The sequence below is a fragment of the Phacochoerus africanus genome, chromosome 9 (genome assembly GCF_016906955.1).
Source record: "Phacochoerus africanus isolate WHEZ1 chromosome 9, ROS_Pafr_v1, whole genome shotgun sequence".
Lineage (NCBI taxonomy): Eukaryota > Metazoa > Chordata > Mammalia > Artiodactyla > Suidae > Phacochoerus > Phacochoerus africanus.
This window is the reverse complement of record NC_062552.1, coordinates 117,615,782-117,629,529: the sequence shown is the minus strand read 5'-3', so window position 1 is coordinate 117,629,529 and position 13,748 is coordinate 117,615,782. Positions and strand designations below refer to the sequence as shown.

General features: G+C 40.7%; 1 protein-coding gene across 4 annotated transcripts in view; it reads right to left on the bottom strand.

Moving 5' to 3' along the window:
- Positions 1-13,748, bottom strand: part of UNC79 (unc-79 homolog, NALCN channel complex subunit) — a 263,893-nt gene that overhangs the window by 29,644 nt on the left and 220,501 nt on the right. For all 4 annotated transcript variants that reach the window (XM_047795599.1, XM_047795600.1, XM_047795601.1 and 1 more), the window contains one exon: positions 6,537-6,641. In XM_047795599.1, coding sequence (XP_047651555.1) covers positions 6,537-6,641 — 105 coding nt within the window. The remainder of the gene's footprint in view (positions 1-6,536; positions 6,642-13,748) is intronic.

Genomic DNA, 13,748 nt, shown 5'->3' with positions numbered 1-13,748 from the left:
AGAAAAAGTAAATAAATCAGATTTTAACGTAATAATGTAGGCGTTCTCTGGTGGCCTGGAGGTTAAGGATTCACCATTGTCACTGCTGTGGCTTGTGTGTTTGATTTCTGGCCCAGGAACTTCCATGTGCTGCAGGTGTGACCAAAAAAAAAAAAAAAAAATATATATATATATATATATATATATAGGTACACAGCAGAAAGAAGGAACACTTCCAACCTCTTGACAGCAGAAAGAAGGAACACAGCGGAAAGAAGGAACACTTCCAACCTCTTGACAGACACTGCTTGTTTTGTCATAAAATGTATTTTCCAAAGCTGAGTGGTCAAACTACGACAAACTACTTTTAACTAAGTTCCAAAACCTCTGTCAGGACTCCAACATTTTAATTAATTTCTTTACAACAGAACCGAGAGACTGCAGAGAGGCCAGAAGAAAAGAGAGAGCTGTGTCTAAGTGTGAGGGAGAGGAGAAGGAGCAGCATCCTATGTAAGGATGGTGAAAAGCCCTGACCCCTAACCTTGACCCCTGATCCCTGACCTCTATACCTGCAAGCCTGGCGGTGCCCCTGGGGCAAGGTAACATGTGTGAAGAAGCAAAATGTCTATAGCTCTCTCAGCAGAAGCCTTTCTTACCCACCATACTCAGCAAAGGGAAATGAAAAGCATAATGTAAGCGGGTTGTTTGAGGCCAAATACAAAAGTCTGATTTGTAAGAGCTAATAGACAACTTCAGAAGTCAGAATTAATAACAAATCTCTCTAAAAGTTATGGAACTTTGTCTAGATACTCATGTTGCAACAGAAGAAAGGGTGGGGGAAAAATGTAACTGTAATGTATACATGTAAGGATAACCTGCCCCCCTTGCTGTACAGTGGGAAAATTTAAAAAATTATAAAAAATAAAAAATAAAAAAATAAAAGTTATGGAGGTGTCCCAGAGAGTCTGGTGTATTAAAGAGCATAAAAGTGCATAAGCCTCTAAAAATCATCGACTATTTTTATCAGTGCCTTTTAATCCAGTGTAATTTTACCTAATGCATAGGACCAAAACCTTCATAAACCTTTCTGTCTTCATTTTACATAGCTGCCAACCATAAACTGAAAAAATCCATTACAATATCATAAAGTTGCTCAAAATATAAAGATATAACTAAAATCAGAGGGGGAAAGGATGAAGGCTAAAGGGAAGAATTTTATATTTTTAGATGGAAAGATGCCACTGAAATACGCACTCCCTCAGGAATACAAAAGAATACAAAAGAAACGCAGTACCCATTATGTGTCATTACTGAAATCATTATCAAATTGATACTCAAAATAGTATCTCCACCTCTCATCCTAGAGAGTGATCAGATTATTGCCAACTCAACTAATATTAATAACCCCATGTCAATAGTAACTGGGAATTAAAAACAACAGCTGTACCTCTGCCGTTTCTTTGTCCTCCAACCCACAACTAAGCTCTCTTTAAAAGAAAACCTTTCACCCACACGATTTCTCACAGCTTGACTATGCAGGTATATCCCACACAGAGGGAGTGTTACATGCAAATAAGCAGAATGTCTCCTCTTGACATAAAATAGGGGCTGAGGAAATTCTTTGTGATTTGAGTTTGCCTAGATTTTATGGTGGCTTTCCATGAGTTATTGCTCTATTATGAAAACTCTAATCCATCTTGAGAACAATAACAACAACCTACTACAGATAAGATATCTATAGCACACCTATAGAGAAAATGTTATAAGTGAAAGGAAAACGGTCAAGTTTTGATCAAAACATGAATTAAAACAAGATACGGCATCTGTCCAAAGTGTACGTCCTGATTGTTGACAATATTAGATGCAGAAGAATACATGTATTTTTTCTATTTCCTGTCTCCATGGATTCCCATTGTAGCTCAGCAGGTTAAGAACCTGACTAGTATCCATGAGGATGTGGGTTCGATCCCTGGCGTCGCTCAGTGGGTTAAGAATCTGGCATTGCCATGGCTGTGGTGTAGGCCGACTGCCGCAGCTCCAGTTCAACCCCTAGCCTGGGAACTTACATAAGCTGCAGAAAGAAAAGAAAAAGAAAAAAAGTAAAGAAAAGCCACTTGAACCTTTAAGGCCACCTGATTTTATATGTAAGTTAAAATAAATAATGGGAGTGATGTCTGGACAACCATAACCTAGCAGGCTGGGGGATTTCCTATGGAGTCGGGCCTCCAGGGAGGAATTCCAGAAGTTAAAAACAGATTGGTATGTGTCACTGTCTTGAAATGTTTGGAACTGGAATGACCCTGCATCCCTTGGCCAAGTGTTCCACTGTCCTTTAAAGGGACACTCTTACTGTCAGGGTATTTGGTAAACAGCACAGTGTTTATCCATGAAAAGAATTATAAACATCCCCATCTCTGGGAACTCCTTTACTACGGAGTCACTAATCAGAGAAACAGGAGAGGAAATATCCTAGGGGTCCCCTGAAGGGTGAGAGGATGAATGGTCAATCCAAGGTTTGAGCAACTGGTTCTCTTCTCACTCGTGGCAGCAGTGTCACTCCTGACGGACTGCCAGGGGAGTTCTTCCTTCCGATTGTTACTTTCTTTTCCTTTTCCCAGTTTACATTTTCAGTTAAACAAAGCCACTTCCAGTGTCCTGGGAGAAGATCATGATATCCAAGAAGGAAGTCACTGTCTGTCCCAGACACAGTATCTGCCCATACTGTGAATCTGGTCTTTCAGGTGCCGGGAACTGACACTGCCCATCGGTACGGGAGAAGCTTCTCTCTGACTCCATGCTAGATTCTCCGGTTTAAGAAAAGCTACCAGAGAATAGGCAATCACCTGTTATCCACTTGAACATGTGTCAAGGGCAAGAGAAAAAGAAACAGGGAACCCCAACAGAAAGATGCATGCTTTCTGGAGAGGCACAAGAGATGCTTCTCTCTCATCCCCTGAGGGGGCCCCATGGAGGACTTCTCTCCACGACTTAGCCAGGAACCACAGGAGAAAAGGAAACTATTTCTGTTTTGTTTTGTTTAAGGTATGCTTCATTTTTATTTCTCTCAGTAATCAAAACAGTTTATTCTAAGAGTTTATAGAATAAGGAACTGTTACTTCAAAATGGCATTTGGTGTTTAACATTTTTTGTTGGAGAAGGCTGAAATATTATTCCCAAAGTTGTTCCTCATGGGCATGATCTCAAAACATCCCCCAAAATAGCTCTCCAAACTAAAGAATTTTACAAATTGATTTTTAAATTTAACTGAATGATTCAATGACGAATACACATTTGTTTTTAAAGATGAAAATGTTACACCTTTGAAATGGCACGAGAGAATCCAAAATACACAGAACTTACTTCTTGCCTTCTTTCTTCCTAAACTTAATTTGTTTTTGTTATTTATGCACCTAGCTGTGATGCAGTAATCACTGTTTTCATGGTTCCTTTGAGCACTGAGCAATTTAAATTGCCAGCGTTCTTTCCCTGTCTTTGACAAGTGCTTATTACGGCTGGCTAATGAACTTCGTAGGAAACCAGCCCCCAGCTGCAGTCCCAGAGTGGGGTGCTAGAACCCAAGGAGATCAGCCACCCAGATCTGCCCTGCTCGAGACTGAGGGCAATCAAGGGACTGGCCTCCGAGGCCCACAGGAAAGCACCTTCAGGGCCTAGAAACCTAGGCTCTTTAGAGGTGGCAGGTCCCCAACCTAAATGCTATCAGAAGCAAGTGACTTCCAGACATGGTCAATCCGTTACCCTTAAGTTTCTCTTGGGCTATTTCACCAAGCCCAGTTCACCTGCCCTCTCCTCCAAACTGGCACCGACCCTATTAATCTTTATGGTCACTCTCAGTCAAAGCTGCTTGTACTCAAAAGTGGTGTTGCTGCTGACATCTGAGTAGGCAGGACTGGCCACTGGCAACCCCCTGAAGAGATTCAAATCCTGTCTCTCCTTAGGAACACAGATATTTCCTGGCTGGGCTTTGCTTCTGTCTTCCTCTTGGGCTATGGAGCATTTTGGTGCAATGGGAGCCTTTTCATTCTGACTAGATCTTTCTTAGCATCCACTGCTGCCATTTCCCAGCAATCACTCCTCTCAGAAAGGGTCATTATGCCTGGGAAAGCTCTTTAAAGACGACTTAAGACCATTCTTCACTGAAAGTACATCAATCTTTTATTACATCTCAAGTCTTTGAGGAAAAATTCAGTTCTGGTCCTGAGGATTAGGAGTATAAGGTGGTGGAGGAAGGGACTGGTTAGTGGACATTAAATGGTTAGTGACAAGGGCGTTCCTCCTCTTCTCCCGGGTAAACTCCCAAACTTCTGCGCATCCTTCAGAGTCCACACGGTCCCTTTTCTACACCACTTCCTCTGCTACCGTACACATTCATTACACTGCATTGGAAAATTTTTAGATGTCAACTTCACCTGTCATACAGGAAACTCCTGGAAGGAAGGGGCCATGGCTTATTCATCTCTACTTCCCCAGCATCTGAGCCAGGTCAGGGCTCATAATGGCTTCATGAGCCTTCCTCTACCTCCCAGGCTGAGCTGGCCATTCCTTCCTCTGTACAGACTTTTAGCACATTATCAGGATAGGGTTATGCCTTTATAGCCCCAGAACCTAGCCCAAGATAGATGGTCAATAAATATCTCTTGTGGGAAATACAAATAGTTAAATATGGCCAATTCAGGTACTCCAAGATCAATGGAGGTTTTTGATGTACAGAGTAATCCAATGAAAAGCAGAGTTAGCAAATTCCTCTAGGCAGCCATAGGCTAGAGGGCTGGAGAGAAATGAAGGCAGTATGAAGAGCTAAGAGCTATTATGATAATCTGGGCAAGGGATGGATGGACCTTGACTAGGTTGTGCTCGATCCTCATTAGACCCTGTGGTCAGATGCTTACTAATTACGCCCGCTGTGTGATCCTGGGCAAGTCACTGAATCCTCTGAACTTCAGTTTCCTCATCTGCGACACAGAACCGATTCTTCACATGGTTTTAAGGACTGAATGAGGGCTATATATAGCTCTGGCATGTTGCCTGGCACATAGTAGGTGCTCCATTTATGTTCCCTTCTCCCTCATCCGTCCAAATGGCACCCAAGGTATCAAAGATTCAGGGAAACCTGTCAAGGTCCTTGACGTCAAGCTCCCATTTCCATTCAATCACTTAGCCTCAACCCTGCAGGCACAGATTCTGGGACGGGTCATAACGCTCACTGGGGGAAAGTGAAACAGTTATGACCCAGTTATGAACCAGTTCCTGGGTTCTTTGCACAAAAGCAGTCTGAACGGCACCCTGATCCCAGCTGTAGCTCATAACCAAGTCTTTAAATCCAGCATCAATCTTTGGGTTAAGAGGCAGGGTCTCAAGTTCCTGATCCCCTGCTGACACCCCTGGCACAGCTGGCCTGCTTTTTCTCAATGCCATCCTTATGTCATTCATGATCCTAAATTTATTCTATCTTCCTGCTGAAGCCTGCTTTGTCATTTGAGGACAGTCAGCCTCTGGTGCTGAACTCCAACCCCAGGCAAAGAGATCTGTCTGCACCCATCAGTCTTTTGTGTCCATCCTTCAAATGTCACTTCCTTCATGAAGTCTTCCCTGATTTCACACCATACGAGGTAGAATGCTTCCTGCTAACATCTCCCTAGGACTTTGTCTACCTCTCTTTTTCACTCATGGCACTAGTCACAGCCTGTCTTGTGTCATCAAAACCTGCACACTTGGGAGTTCCCTGGTGGCCTAGTTGCTGAAGATCCATCATTGTCATTGCTGTGGCTTGGGTTCAATCCCTGGCCTGGGAAATTCCCCATGCTATGGGGCCGGCCACCAAAAAAACCCCCCCAAAACCAAAACAACAACTACAAAAAAACCCTGCACACTTGCCTAAGATGCTGAGCTAGGTTTAGATGCCGGGGATGGAGAGCTACAGCCGCTTATAAGCAGCCCTACAACTAAAAGCATAATCTTTGCAAATCCTCCAGAGCCTGTGTGGTACATGTTCAAGCCCCACCCCCTGACTCAGTACTCCCATGGGTGCTGGTTCTTTCACACCCACCTCCCACCATGGCTGGACTCAGCATATCCTGTCATTTGACCATATCTAGCTGGGCCCACCCTCATCTTCACTTCTGCTTCACAGAGATTTGGTGACCCACCCACACTCATGCAACTCCACCATCAGACCTCAGCCTGGTCTCCCATCTTTGGCTTCATTAGCCCTGCCTTGGCTCTGTTAGCCATTAAGGAGCTGCTCCCCCAACCTACTGGACTATAAATTTCTCAAGGACAGAAATTATTGTTTCAGTCTTCTTTTTTGTCTTTCACAGAACTAGTTCCACAGTAGGAACAAAATAAATACTCCCTTTTTTATCTTTTGTAGCCAGTGGAAGTGCCAAGTGCATAGTAATAGATCATGGTTTATATAAGATCTATTATTTCTCATCTCTGGCCAGAGACTTTTAATTTATGCATATGTCCCACACTTTCCTTAATTTTTCCACATATAAGTGAATTTCATGAAAAGTATCACAAATAAGGCATAAGCCTACCTGGACAAGCAAAAGCAGGTTTGTGTCTGGTAAAGGAGATTTGAGCTTCAGGGCCTGCAGGAGTTCTAGAACAACACTACGAGACAAGTAGAATTTATCCCGCTCCTAAATAAAACACAAAAGAAGGTGAGCAATTTCTAAAAGTTCAATTAGAATAGATCTATGTCAAAAGAGCTTCCAAAAGATTCACAGGTCAGAAATTAAAAAAAAAAAAAGCTAACAAAAAACAGTACTTAAAAATGCATAATGAACTGTCCTTAAGAAATAAACAAAAGAAAAAAGGCATTTTTGTAATAGTTTAGTGAAACACTGAGGACACATAATTTAATGGCTAAGAAAAAGATAGGCTCTTACATACCAAAACCATAGGATTTGGTTCTTACGCACAGGGGATAGGTTCCAAGAACGGCAGAAACTCAACAAATCTAAAGGGGTTTTGTGGGGTTTTTTTCAAGAGAAAATGATTGAGAGACACATGTAACATTGTTTAAAGGGTCTCATATCGTCACAAAAGGAACTTACTTTTTAAGAGGATTATTTCAAGCATACAGAAAAATAGAAAGATGGAATATATCATGTACCTATTACCCATCTTTGTCAAATTGCAGCATTTTGTTTTGATTTAATTTTTTATCACAAATCTAATATCACAGAAATATTGACGCTACCTCTCTTTTCTTTCTCCCTTCCTTGAAATAGCCACCACTTTGAATCTGGTACGTATCATTCCATGTGTGTTTCTACTACATATGTATGCCGCCATTATGACGCTTGAAATTATTTTTGCCTGTTTTTAACTTTCTATAATGCATATCTTTACTACTTATGAGCTGCAGAAAGATACACACCATAAAGGGATGATACTTATACATCTCATTCTTTCAACTGAAGAGCTGAATGTTTTACTTTATGAACATACCACAATTCACTGATCCATCCTCATTAATGGAATGATTAATTTTCAATTTCATAAGTCCTTTTTACTGTCAAATATAGCATACATGCAGAAAAGTACATAAACTATGAGTGAATGGATAAATGGATGCGTATAGACTGAACATTCATGTAATCTGTACCCAAGTCAATAGCATTTCACGAGCACCTTCAACGTCCCCTGTGTGTCCTTTCTTGATCATAGCCAAGTTCCGGAGACCCTGTGGGTCTGCATCCACTGTCTCTTCTTTCTATTTATTCTCACTCATGGCGTCTTGCCTCCTCATATATCTGGTTATCCTCGCATGTTGCTTGCCGTATTTTAAAATTATTTTTAGAAGTAATTGGACGCCTGAAATGTTATCTTCCTCCAAAGAGCTTTCTCTTCATTTTTACCAGGTACCGGAGTTACCTTACTTGGTCCAGGGTTACCTTAATTCACACACAAGCCTTGTAATGTCTTATCTTGGGTCGTCCAAAGGCTTGATACCGATCTATATGCACGTGCGGACAAATTTATTTCTGGGTTATTTTTATTTTGTGATCCAGGCCGAAAGTGGGGAAGCACCGTTTCAGACAGATTCTCACTCTTGGTAGGTCCTGGATGCTGACTTCCCCCCTCGCCTCCTGGATCTTCTAGAATTGCCCCTCAGCCTTTCAGTCACATCTTTCAGATAGGAAAACATCCTTAGGGCAATAAAGGCCTTCAGTGCTGAGCTCACATCTCTGCTTTTCTGTGCTCTCTCAGATCTTAGCCTGCTAATTCTTTTACATCTGGGTAGCATTTTGATGATTCCGTTTTAAGTTTTCAGAAAATATACTGTTCACTTTTTCAAAAAAATTTAAATTAAGTGGGAAGACAAGTTCAGATTATCATTATTGGAGAGAGAGTCTAAGTTTTATTGGAATTATACTAAATTTATAGGTTATTTTATGAGAATTAGCTGTCTTTATGATGCTGGGTCCTCATCCATGATTTGTCTCCATTTATATAATGTCGTTTAATAAAATTTTCCGGTTATCTCCATAAAGTTCTGGCATATTTTTGTTAAATTTATTATTTGTTGCCACAATAAATGACATTTTTAAAGTATATTTTGGAGTCCCCGTCGTAGCGCAGTGGAAACGAATCCAACTAGGAACCATGAGGTTGCAGGTTCGATCCCCGGCCTCGCTCAGTGGGTCTGGCATTGCTGTGGCTCTGGTGTAGGCCAGCAGCTGTAGATCCGATTAGGCCCCTAGCCTGGGAACCTCCATGTGCTGCGGATGCAGCCCTGAAAAGACAAAAAAAAAAAAAAGCCAATCAATAAATAAAGAATATTATAAAATCATTTGTAGCTGAACATTAAAGGTCGATGATTTCTGGGTATTTATTTACATCTTTGATGACGTTATAAAAGTTATTAAAAAGGTGTCTATAGATAGAGTCTCTTTGCTTCATTTGTAATCATGCCATCTATGAAAAGTGAGAGGTTTTCTTCTTTCCAAGTCTTATATTTTGATTTATTCTTCCTGTCTCACTGAACTGATCAGGACCTCCAGGACCATAATAAATAGAAGCAGTGATAATGAACATTCTTGCCTTATTTATGATTTTAAAGGGACTATTGTTGGCATTTCACCATTAAATATGTTTCCTAGAGATTTCTGGCATGTACCCTTTATCAAGTTAAAAAAGTTCCCTTCTATTCCTTGTTTGACAAGATTTATTATAAATAGATGTTGAAATATATACAATGCATCTTTTGTATCTCCTGAGATAAAAGTTTTCATGCTTAAATCTGATAATATTGTGACATAAATAGATTACTAACATTTAAACCAATTTTATATTTCAAGAAAATTCTCTTAGTCATGAGTCTTTATTTTTAAAATTTTTATTAAAAAATTATTATTTTCGGAGTTCCCGTCATGGCTCAGAGGTTAACAAATCAGACTAGGAACCATGAGGTTGCAAGTTCCATCCCTGGCCTTGCTCAGTGGGTTAAGGATCCAGCATTGCTGTGAGCTGTGGTGTAGGTTGCAGATGCGGCTTGGATCCTGTGTGGCTGTGGCTCTGGCGTAGGCCAGAGGCTACAGCTCCAATTCGACCCCTAGCCTGGGAACCTCCATATGTTACAGCAGCGGCCCTAGAAAAAGGCAAAAGACTATATATATATATATATATATATATTTTTTTTTTTTTTTTCTTTTGAGGCCAGGGGTCTGAGACCAGGGATCGAACCGCATCCCCATAGATACTAGTCAGATTTGTTTCCACTGCACATGACAAGAACTCCTTTGTTTAAAATTTTCTTGCAGAGTTCGCAATGTGGCTCAGCAGAAACAAATCTGACTGGTATCCATGAGGACGTGGCCTCACTCAGTGGGTTAAGGATCCAGCATTACTGTGAGCTATGGTGTAGGCCACAGATGTGGCTCGGGTCTGGCACTGCTGTGGCTGCGACATAGGCTGGCAGCTACAGCTCCGACTGGACCCCCTAGCCTGGGAACTTCCATGAGCTGTGGGTGCAACCCTAAAGAAAGAAAAAAAAGACACCCCCCCCCAAAATTTTTTTTGCTTTCTCTTTTTAAAATTTTATTGAAGTTTTGTGGATTTACAAGGTTGTAATAATTTCTGCTGTACAACAAGGTGATTCAGTCATACATATACACATATCCATTCTCTTTCAGATTCTTTTCCCACATAGATTTTAATTGAATATAGTTAGTGTACAATATTATATAATTTACAGGTGTACAATATAGTGATTTACAATTTTTAAAGATATAGTCCATTTATAGTTGTTATAAAGTATGTCCTACATTCCCCATTGTTCAATATATCCTTGTAGCTTATTTTATACATAATAGTAGTTTGTACCCCTTAATCCCCTACCCTTATACTGTCCTTCCCCAGTTCCCTCTCCCCACTGGTAACCACTAATTCGGTCTCTGTATCTATGAGTCTGCTTCTTTTTTGTTATATTCACTAGTTTGCTGTATTTTTAGAGTCCACATATAAGTGATATCATACATATTTGTCTTTCTCTGACTTATTTCACTTAGTGTAATGCCTTCCAAGTCTATTCATGTTGCTGCAAATGGCAAAATTTCATTCTTTTTATGACTGAGTGTGAGGCTTTATTTTTAATGCATTAATTTGTGATTATTCATTCAGAATTTTTGCATCTTTGAAGTATAATTGGCCTATACTTTTCCTTTCCCCTACTGTCCTTGTCTGGTTGGTATTGAGAACCTACTGGCCTCATAAAATATGTTGGAAATTGTTCCCTTTATTCTATTCTCTATATTAGTTTGCATATAGTAAATTCAATCTGTCTCAAATGTTTAATGGTTGTCTTCAAAATTGGAATGGTTTTTAACTACTGATTCCCTATCTTTTTTCTTTCTTTTTGGCCATGCCCACAGCATGTGGAAGTTCCTGGGGCAGGGATCAAACCTGCATCACAGCACGGATAATATCGGATCCCTAAACCCACTGAGCCACCAGGGAACTCCTGATTTCATTTTTTCATCATTTTAGTCTAGTTCTCCTTTTTTCTTTTTCTTTTTTTTTTTGTCTTTTGTCTTTTTTGTTGTTGTTGTTGTTGTTGCTATTTCTTGGGCCGCTCCCGCGGCATATGGAGGTTCCCAGGCCAGGGGTCCAATCGGAGCTGTAGCCACCGGCCTACGCCAGAGCCACAGCAACGCCAGATCCGAGCCGCGTCTGCAACCTACACCACAGCTCACGGCAACGCCGGATCCTTAACCCACTGAGCAAGGGCAGGGACCGAACCCGCAACCTCATGGTTCCTAGTCGGATTCGTTAACCACTGCGCCACGACGGGAACTCCTCCTTTTTTCTGATTGTACATACAGCATTCCTCTAAAAGGTTTGAAATTTATTGGCATAAAGTTATTCATTTTTGTCTTTAGTATGTATGCAGTTATGCCCCCCTTTTCATTGCTAATATTCTTTTATCTGTGCCTTTTCTATTCTCCTCCCAATCAGTCTTGCCAAAGCTTTGTCTATTTTATTAGTCTAACCAAAGCACCTTTTTGGTTGTATTGTTCCCCTCTTGTATCTATGTTTTCTATTTCATTTATTTATGTTCTTTAAGTTTTCTTATGGTTACTCCGTTATTTTAACTTAAGTGGACTTTATTTTTTCTTCTTTTTTAAAAGAAGTATTTAAAACCATAAATTTTCTTCTTAATATCTTTGTGGCTATATAGCTCAAGTTTTAAAATGTATTTTCAAACTGGTTTAGTTCTAAATATTTCTCTAGGAGTTCTCTTGTGGTGCAGTGGGTTAAAGACCCTGTGTTGTCACTACAGTGGCTCGGGTTGCTGCTGTGGCACAGGTTCAGTCTCTAGCCCATGAACTTCTGCATGCTGTGGGCATGGCCAAAATTTTTTTTAAAAAAATTCTCTTATATCTCCTTTGATCTATAAGTTATTTAAAAGACTATTTTAATTTCCAAATATAGCAAGTCCCACACACCATTAATATGTATATGTAACTTTGTATAAACTGGAAAAAGAGCACACAGCCAACACTAACACACATACATATTAACATATAATTGCAGGAGTGGTTAAAGAATCCAACTAGTCTCCAGGAGGACAGGGGTTCGATCCCTAGCCTCGCTCAGTGGGTTAAGGATCCAGTGTTCCCGTGAGCTGTGGTGTAGGTTGCAGATGCAGCTCAGATCTGGTGTTGCTATGGCTGTAGTGTAAGCCAGCAGCTACAACTCTTATTGGACCCCTAGCCTGGGAACCTCCATACCCCATGGGTGCAGCCCTAAAAAGACAAAAAAAAAAAGAAATCCATATAATTGCAAATCTGAAAAAAATACGAGTTTTCATAGCCCTGCAGTCAACAGCCCTAGTTGCATACCCACTCACACACCCCCTGGATGCCACACAGCTACACACTTTACACACATCCTGCCACAACAGATAAAGTGACTGTGTCAGGGTCAGAATCTGGACCCGTAGATATTAGGATCTGGAGATCAGAGAAAAAGGGGCAGTCAAGAGAAAGCTCTCACAGGCTCCTGGAGGCTAGGTGGGCAGGGCACCTCTGTGTACACAAGTGTACAGGTAGGGTGGTCCTCTGTATCTGTTCTCTGTGTGTGCAGAGCCCTCTGAGCTGGTGTGTCTTTATGTAAGAGGTGCCCATCCCAGCTACTCTGTACTTCACTCCAAATCTCTACATCTGCCTCAATGCTCACAAAAATGTAATATGTCCAAAATACGAGTGGTGTCCCCTTAGATGTGGAGCCCTTTTTTAAGCCACCCTAAGCACCTATATGCAGTTATGGTTTGTTATTGATTTATAATTTAATTGCATTGTGATTAGAGAAATAGACTCCATGAAACTGATCCCCCAGTACGTATTAAGGCTTGATTGTGGCCTATTATCTGTTCTGGGTGTACAAATGTCCCATATATGTTTTTTTCCTGAAATATATTCTCGAATTGGTGGATTCAAGATCCTTTATGTATCTATTATATTCAGTTTTCTCATTATATTGTTCAAATCTAGCAGTCTTTCTCATTTTTTATCTGCTTGATCTATTGATTAGATCAATAGAAAGAGAAGCACTACATCTCTCACTATGATCATGAATTTGTCAACCTCTCTTTGCAATCCAACTCATTTTTATTTTCTATAGAGAGCTATAATACTAGCTGCACAGAGTTGTATTTTTTTGTTTTTGTTTTTGTTTTTTTTCTTTGTTTAGGCTGCACCCGTGGCATGTGAAAGTTCCTGGGCCAGGGATCAAACCCGTGCTGCAGTTACAGACTGTGTCACAGCTGCAGCAATGCTGGACCCCTAACCTGCTACGCCACAGGGGAGCTTTCTGCATACAGTTTCAGAACTGTCATATTTTCCTAGTGAATTGATCCTTTTATCAATACATGGTGACCTTCTTTACAATAACACTTTTCAACTTATTTCCATTTACTGGCTTCAACTTTTTTTTGATTAGTATTGGTGGAGTTCCTGTTATGGCTCAGTAGTTAATGAACCCGACTGGTGTCCATGAGGACACATGTTTAATCCCTAGCCTTGCTTAGTGGGTTAAAAATCTGGTGTTGCTGTGAGCTGTCGTGTAGGTCGCAGACATGGCTCACATCCCATGTTGCTGTGGCTGTGGTGTAGGCTGGCAGCTATAGCTCCAATTCGACCTCCAGCCTGGGAACCTCCATATGCCTCAAGTGCAGCCCTAAAAAGACAAAAGACAAAAGACAAAAAAAAATTAGTATTTGTCTGGTATATTCTTTTTCA